Raw genomic sequence first — 8519 nt, forward strand, 5'->3', positions numbered from 1 at the left:
CGCTCCGTAGCTGAACACACACCAACAGCGGGACTGCCATTGGGCCAAAACACTTGCATCCCAATGCTTGAGGAAGAAACAAACACTACCATCTGCAAATGACTCTACGGGACATCCGTTTAAAACCAAGGGAGGCCTTACACGCTCGTCGGATAATTTCTCCTCCGAGTCAAAGTGAATATTCTGAGGAGTTCTGATTCTGTAGCCATGGTGTAAGAGGTCGTGGTGTAGACCACGTGGTGTAGCCCACGTGGTGTAGAGGTCGTGGTGTAGACCACGTGGTGTAGACCACGTGGTGTAGACCACGTGGTGTAACCCACGTGGTGTAGAGGTCGTGGTGTAGACCACGTGGTGTAGACCACGTGGTGTAGCCCACGTGGTGTAGAGGTCGTGTTGTAGACCACGTGGTGTAGACCACGTGGTGTAGCCCACGTGGTGTAGAGGTCGTGGTGTAGACCACGTGGTGTAGACCACGTGGTGTAGATCACGTGGTGTAGACCACGTCATGTAGACCACGTGTTGCAGACCACGTGGTGTAGACCACGTGGTGTAGACCACGTGGTGTAGACCGCGTGGTGTAGACCGCGTGGTGTAGACCGCGTGGTGTAGACCGCGTGGTGTAGACCGCGTGGTGTAGACCACGTGGTGTAGAGGCGAGGCGGCCCGGGGCGGTCACCTCTTGTCGTTGCGGAACCACTCGAAGTTGGGTGCGGGCAGGGCCGCCGTCTCGCAGCGCAGAGATCCCTGGTGGCCCAGCATCATGCCCAGGTTCCTCACGTCCACGTACGTCGGGGCGACTGCGTTCGGGAGGGAGGTGGGGGGTGGTAGGGGGTGGTAGGGGGTGGTTAGCGTCAGAGCCGGCCCAGCCACTAAGCGACCCTTGCAATTGCAAAGGGCCCCGTGGCCAGCAGAGGGCCCCCTAGAGTCACTGCGAGCTCGTGGGTGAAACAAATCATACAGCAAAGGGGCCTCCAACCAAATTTTGCTTAGGGCCCCCAAAGGTCTAGGGCCGGTTCTGCCAGCAACCACCAATGCCTCACCACCAGTGCCTCACCACCAGTGCCTCACCACCCAGTGCCTCACCACCCAGTGCCTCACCACCAGTGCCTCACCACCAGTGCCTCACCACCCAGTGCCTCACCACCCAGTGCCTCACCACCAGTGCCTCACCACCAGTGCCTCACCACCCAGTGCCTCACCACCAGTGCCTCACCACCAGTGCCTCACCACCCAGTGCCTCACCACCAGTGCCTCACCACCAGTGCCTCACCACCCAGTGCCTCACCACCAGTGCCTCACCACCCAGTGCCTCACCACCCAGTGCCTCACCACCAGTGCCTCACCACCCAGTGCCTCACCACCAGTGCCTCACCACCAGTGCCTCACCACCCAGTGCCTCACCACCAGTGCCTCACCACCAGTGCCTCACCACCCAGTGCCTCACCACCAGTGCCTCACCACCCAGTGCCTCACCACCAGTGCCTCACCACCAGTGCCTCACCACCAGTGCCTCACCACCCAGTGCCTCACCACCAGTGCCTCACCACAAGTGCCTCACCACCAGTGCCTCACCACCCAGTGCCTCACCACCCAGTGCCTCACCACCAGTGCCTCACCACCAGTGCCTCACCACCCAGTGCCTCACCACCAGTGCCTCACCACCAGTGCCTCACCACCAACCACCAGTGCCTCACCACCCAGTGCCTCACCACCAACCAGAGCTGGCCCAGCCACTAAGCGACCCTTGCAATTGCAAAGGGCCCCGTGGCCAGCAGAGGGCCCCCTAGAGTCACTGCTAGCTAGTGGGTGAAACAAATCATACAGCAAAGGGGCCTCCAACCAAATTTTGCTTAGGGCCCCCAAAGGTCTAGGGCCGGTTCTGGTTAGCGTGGAGGGTGTGGGGGGGGGGTGATCGTGGTGGCACGAGTGTGTGAGAATCTAGCAGGGGCGGTTTCTTCATTAGGGCGATTGGGCGACGCACCACCAATCTCAGCCGTCACTGTGCTTCTGGATATAGTCCAATCAGCGTCATGTCACGTTCTGTGGAGTACCGCCTCTTTTTGGGCGATTTCACTCCGGCTGAGAATCGCCCCGAGTGTTCCCATAGACTTACATTCAAAGATGTTTTTTTTTGAACGGCGGGCGCTGCAATGCATTCTCTATGGCTTCTGGGAGAGCTCGCACTAACGTGCTTACATCATCATACGTAAGCACGTTTCAGTCAACAATATTATTTGTCGCCACCTAGTGGAATCTTTAATAAAATAAACTGAGTGGATTGTAATAATAGTGAGATAGAAACAAACAAGATGTATTGTAAGAATCACTTTATTTTTCATTAATATTAAAGAAGTGAAGTTGCCTTTACATGCTTAAGCTGTTAAATTATCCATTGCATGGGTGGACCTTATCCTTATCAATCATCCAGACATTTGCCCCCCCTGAGAGATTTTGCAGGAGCCGCCACTGGAATCTAGCCCTCTCTATTCCACCCACAGGCTGTGTCCTGTGGGTGTAATAGGCCCGCGAAAGTGGATGTCACAGAGCTACGTCCGAGATCCCTTCTTGGTGGTCTTCTTCTTCACGTGACGGCAGAGTGCACACAGCACGTGGCACATCAGAGAGCTACCGTCGCTCCGCGCCGTCACGCGCAACCACGTCATCGCTCTGACGTCACGTCACAATACACGCCCCGCCCCGCCCCCTGGTAGGGGTCAGGTGGGGTGTGGGTGGGGGCGTGTTGGGGTGGGGGGGGTAGGGGTGGGGTAGGGGTGGGGGTGGGGGAGTGGTGGGGTGGGGGTGGGGCGCGTGGTGGGGTGGGGGTTGGGGTGGGGGTGTGTGGATGGGAAGGGTGGGGGTGGGGGCGTGGTGGGGGTGTAGTGGGGTGGGGGCGTGGTGGGGTAGGGGTGGGGTAGGGGTGGGGGTGGGGTAGGGGTTGGGGTGGTGGGGGCGTGGTGGGGTAGAGGTGGGGGGCGTGGAGGGGTGGGGGTAGGGGTGGGGGTGGGGTAGGCGTGGTGGGGGTGGGGGCGTGGTGGGGGTGGGGGCGTGGTGGGGTGGGGGTGGTGGGGGTGGGGTAGGCGTGGTGTGGTGGGGGAGTGGTGGGGTAGAGGTGGGGGCGTGGTGAGGTGGGGGCGTGGTGGGGGTGGGGGGGCGTGGTGGGGGCGTGGTGGGGTAGGGGTAGAGGTGGTGGGTGGGTGGGGGTGGGGGTGGGGGTGGGTGGGAGGGTTGCCGGCGCCACTCACAGTTGACGGTGACGCGCACCCTGCGCGTGTCCGGCGACGCGACGTCGTTGGTGGCGCTGCACTGGTACTCGCCCGCCTGGTCGCGCGAGATGCCCTCGATCTCCAGGTACTCGCCCTCGTACTCGTCATCCTTGGCTACGGTGGTGGTGGGGGGGGGGCAAGGTGGTGGGGGGGGCCAAGGTGGTGGGGGGGGGGCAAGGTGGTGGGGGGGGGGCAAGGTGGGGGGGGGGGGCAAGGTGGTGGGGAGGGCAAGGTGGTGGGGGGGGGCAAGGTGGAGGGGGGGGAAAGGTGGTGGGGGGGGGGCAAGGTGGTGGGGGGGGCAAGGTGGTGGGGGGGGGCAAGGTGGGGGGGGCAAGGTGGGGGGGTAAGGTGGTGGGGGGGGGCAAGGTGGTGGGGGGGGGCAAGGTGGGGGGGGCAAGGTGGGGGGGTAAGGTGGTGGGGGGGGGCAAGGTGGTGGTGGGGGGCAAGGTGGGGGGGTGGGGGGGGCATGAATGGGACACGGAGGGCATTTATAATTCGTAACGCGCGCGGTGCTCTTCGTGTGTGCGTGTGCGCGTTGAACTTCTTTCGCTCCGTACGTAGGGAATCGCGCTGTGAGGATGACCTCTCAGAAATAGAGAGGCAGAGAGAGAGAGAGGCAGAGAGAGAGAGAGGCAGAGAGAGAGAGAGGAGGAGAGAGAGGCAGAGAGAGAGAAGCAGAGAGAAAGAGAGAGGCAGAGAGAGAGAAAGAGAGGCAGAAGACGGAGAGCTCTGGCATGCAGAGCTGAGCTATCCGTCGGAGGCCGTGGAACTGCGAGGAGGGCTGAGCGCAGATGCAGCACTTGTCGTAGTCATTTTATTATTTTACAAATATTACATATAAAACAGGGGGAACATCATTATAGAGTAGGGAGAGAGCGGGTAGAGAGAGAGAGATGGAAGTGGGTAGAGAGAGGGGGTAGAGAGAGAGGGGGAGATAGAGAGAGGGGGTAGAGAGAGGGGGTAGAGAGAGAGGGGGGGTAGAGAGAGGGGGGTAGAGAGAGAGAGAGGGAGTGGGTAGAGAAAGGGGATAGAGAGAGAGGGGGGAGATAGAGAGAGAGGGGGTAGAGAGAGATGGGGTAGAGAGAGAGGGGGTAGAGAGGGGGGGGGTAGGTAGAGAGAGAGAGAGGGGGGTAGAGAGAGGGGGTTGAGAGGGGGGGGGGTAGAGATAGAGGGGGTAGAGAGAGGGGTAGAGAGAGAGGGGGAGGGTAGAGAGAGAGGGGGTACAGAGAGAGGGGGTAGAGAGAGAGGGGGGGGGTAGAGAGAGAGGGGGTAGAGAGAGAGGGGGTAGAGAGAGAGGGGGTAAAGAGAGAGGGGGTAGAGAGAGAGGGGGTAGAGAGGGGGGGGGTAGAGAGAGAGAGAGAGGGGGTAGAGAGAGAGGGGGTAGAGAGAGAGGGGGTAGAGAGAGGGGGTAGAGAAAGAGGGGGTAGAGAGAGAGGGGGTAGAGAGAGAGAGGGGGTAGAGAGAGAGGGGGTAGAGAGAGGGGGTAGAGAGAGAGGGGTAGAGAGAGAGGGGGTAGAGAGAGGGGGTAGAGAGAGAGGGGGTAGAAAGAGAGGGGGTAGAGAGAGAGGGGGTAGAGAGAGAGGGGGTAGAGAGAGAGAGGGGGTAGAGAGAGAGGGGGGTAGAGAGAGAGGGGGTGGAGAGAGAGGGGGTACAGAGAGAGGGGGTAGAGAGAGAGGGGGTAGAGAGAGAGGGGGTAGAGAGAGAAGGGGTAGAGAGAGAGGGGGTAGAGAGGGGGGGGGGGTAGAGATAGAGGGGGTAGAGAGAGGGGGTAGAGAGAGAGGGGGAGGGTAGAGAGAGAGGGGGTACAGAGAGAGGGGGTAGAGAGAGAGGGGGGGTAGAGAGAGAGGGGGTAGAGAGAAAGGGGGTAGAGAGAGAGGGGGTAGAGAGAGAGGGGGTAGAGAGAGAGGGGGTAGAGAGAGAGAGGGGTAGAGAGAGAGGGGGTAGAGAGAGAGGGGGTAGAGAGAGAGGGGGTAGAGAGAGAGAGGGGGTAGAGAGAGAGGGGGTAGAGAGAGAGGGGGTAGAGAGAGAGGGGGTAGAGAGAGAGAGGGGGTAGAGAGAGAGGGGGTAGAGAGAGAGGGGGTAGAGAGAGAGGGGGTACAGAGAGAGGGGGTAGAGAGAGAGGGGGTAGAGAGAGAAGGGGTAGAGAGAGAGGGGGAGGTAGAGAGAGAGGGAAGGGATGAGAAGGAGGAGAGCAGAGTGTTAAATCTTTCATGAAATCTTTCATTCAAAAGGGGGGGGGGGCACATAAAGCAAAGCCCCTGACTCGTCTCCCCATTGGCTGTGGCCAAAGCCAGCAGAACCAATCCTCTACTTACAGCTGTCACATTTCCATCACGTCAGGGCCACGCCTCTAGGCTTCCCCCCATTGGCTATGGACCAGGACCGGCAGAGCCAATCATCGTGACGAGTTGTGATCCGTCAACGACCCAGATATACGGTGATACCTCGGTTCACGAACTTAATTCTTGAACTGACTCTGGTCGCGAACCGAATTGGTCGTGAACCGAGGCACATTTCCCCCACAGGGTTCAATGTAAATCCGGTTAATCCGTTCTGACCTTTTTTTGGGTTTTTGAAGCACAAAATTATGAAACAAATCACAATACACATTAGTACTGTACAGTATAGTAATGTATAAAGAGAGAACACTAACCTTGCTTGAGATGACTTCAGTAAGCACTCAAACGGGTGAACTGTACAATACAGTAAGTACAGTATTGTACAGTACAGTACAGTAGTACTGTACTGTATGTGCTAAAAAGCACACCAAAAAGCAAAAAGTCACTGAAAGTGTCTTCACAGCACTCACAGTACTTCTTTCTGCGTCTCTTCTTCTCTCCACGATCTTCCTACAGGAAGTCACGACCACGTGACGGCCTGGAAATAGCATTGAAATGGCCGCGGCTCCTGTTCGTGAACCGAGTTGTTCGTGAACCGAAGCGGAGTTCGTGAACCGGAGCAGATTGTTATGAACTTTTCTGTTCGTGAACCGAGTTGTTCGTGAACCGAAGTGGAGTTCGTGAACCGGAGCAGATTGTTATGAACTTTTCTGTTCGTGAACCGAGTTGTTCGTGAACCGAAGCGGAGTTCGTGAACCGGAGCATATTGTTATGAACTTTTCTGTTCGTGAACCGAGTTGTTCGTGAACCGAAGCGGAGTTCGTGAACCGGAGCATTTTGTTATGAACTTTTCTGTTCGTGAACCGAGTTGTTCGTGAACCGAAGCGGAGTTCGTGAACCGGAGCATTTTGTTATGAACTTTTCTGTTCGTGAACCGAGTTGTTCGTGAACCGAAGCGGAGTTCGTGAACCGGAGCATTTTGTTATGAACTTTTCTGTTCGTGAACCGAGTTGTTCGTGAACCGAAGCGGAGTTCGTGAACCGGAGCATTTTGTTATGAACTTTTCTGTTCGTGAACCGAGTTGTTCGTGAACCGAAGCGGAGTTCGTGAACCGGAGCATTTTGTTATGAACTTTTCTGTTCGTGAACCGAGTTGTTCGTGAACCGAAGCGGAGTTCGTGAACCGGAGCATTTTGTTATGAACTTTTCTGTTCGTGAACCGAGTTGTTCGTGAACCGAAGCGGAGTTCGTGAACCGGAGCATTTTGTTATGAACTTTTCTGTTCGTGAACCGAGTTGTTCGTTAACAGAAGCGTTCGTGAGCCGAGGTATCACTGTATCCTCACATTACACTCTGACTAGCTTGGCGGGTCCGGCTTCAACTTCTCTCGTCTTCTGTCTTCATCATACTGCCCCTCTAGCTCGTTTTACCCGTCGCATATATCCCTCGCGACCCCTTCCAGAAGATTCTCCAGAAGATCCCTCTATGATTGGTAGATACCGGTCTTTTGAATTTTGATGCTAGATTTGAAGCTTTCGTGACTGCAAGGATTCATACTCTTAGGGTTTTTTTCGGTAAAGTCACGTGCGTTAAAAGTATAATTAAAATTAATAAAAGTAAAATAATAAATCACGACGTTTCGGAGGCAAACACAAACTTCCGCCTTCAGGTGGAACCGTCACAGCACGATTGCTGTATCAAGTAAATGAGAGATTGCAGGAGACCTGACCTTGTATCAGAGGTCGCAAACGGGTTTTGATTCCTTACCCATACCCGTACCCGGCCGCACCAGGGTCGCAAACGGGTACCCATACCCGGCCGGGTACGGGTAGCCGGGTATCGGGTAGGGTACGGGTATCGGGTACCCGGTTGCGACCTCTGGTGGGAGGGTTGCGACACATTCATAAATAACGTGATCTCACCCAAAAACGTTTGTTATGAATACTTAAACTATTTTATTTGTTTATTTGACCAGACAAGGGCCACCAGCCACCCGAGTTCGATTCCCGCTCGCGGTTGACAGCAACACATGCATCGATTTTCACGAATCAGGTCCTGGGACTCGTCTAGGTCGACTAGGCCTCAAATGAGTACGTGGTACGGGTAGCCGGGTATCGGGTAGGGTACGGGTTTCGGGTACCCGGTTGCGACCTCTGCCTTGTATATTTCGGTCAACCTCCCCCCTTGTTGATCCCAACGGATTAACCCCAACGGTCACCCCGACCCCGGCTGCTCTCTACGTTAACACGATGACCCTCACCAACCGCCCCTCCTGGCTGCCGAGCGCGGACATCAGAGGTCGCAACCGGGTACCCGATACCCGTACCCTACCCAATACCTGGCTACCCGTACCCGGCCGGGTACGGGTAGCCGTTTGCGACCCTGGTGCGGCCGGGTACGGGTACGGGTAAGGAATCAAAACCCGTTTGCGACCTCTGGCGGACATGTAGCCATTGAACCACGACACTTGTAACAAACTGGGCCACGGTTTGTTTACGTGACAAACCCTCTTTGATCTTCTTGGTTCTTTCGGTAAAGTCACGTAGAAGGGAAATAATAAAATAATAAAAATAAAACATAATAAAATACAATTCTCACGACGCTTCGGCCACAACGCAAGCGGCCGTCCTCAGGTGAAGAACAGGTCTGTCGGAAAGACAGCGTCTGACAGACCTGGTCTTGGCATAATGGGACTTTGAAACCCCTCCGCCCACCCCCTACGCATTGTCCATTGGTATGCTAAATTCCTCTTCATATGCACATTCTTTTGTTAAGGCGCTCCTCCTCGCTACACCTATATAAGCTCCTAGCTTGATAATGTTCTCATTCTTCGCCTGAGGACGGCTGCTTGCGTTGTGGCCGAAACGTCGTGAGAATTGTTTTATTATGTTTTATTTTTATTATTTTATTACTTCCCT

At 56.2% G+C, this 8519-nt stretch overlaps 1 protein-coding gene across 1 annotated transcript in view; it reads right to left on the bottom strand.

Annotated features, from left to right (window-relative positions):
* Window positions 1-618: 618 nt before the first annotated feature.
* The window catches only part of LOC144952027 (limbic system-associated membrane protein-like), a 24568-nt gene continuing 16667 nt past the window's right edge, over window positions 619-8519 (bottom strand). The window contains exons 3-4 of the mRNA XM_078882418.1: window positions 3243-3377; window positions 619-797 (exon numbers count right to left, since the gene is read on the bottom strand). Of these exons, the coding sequence (XP_078738544.1) occupies window positions 673-797; window positions 3243-3377 (260 nt within the window). The 3' untranslated portion in view covers window positions 619-672. The remainder of the gene's footprint in view (window positions 798-3242; window positions 3378-8519) is intronic.

The sequence above is a fragment of the Lampetra fluviatilis genome, chromosome 65 (genome assembly GCF_964198595.1).
Source record: "Lampetra fluviatilis chromosome 65, kcLamFluv1.1, whole genome shotgun sequence".
Lineage (NCBI taxonomy): Eukaryota > Metazoa > Chordata > Hyperoartia > Petromyzontiformes > Petromyzontidae > Lampetra > Lampetra fluviatilis.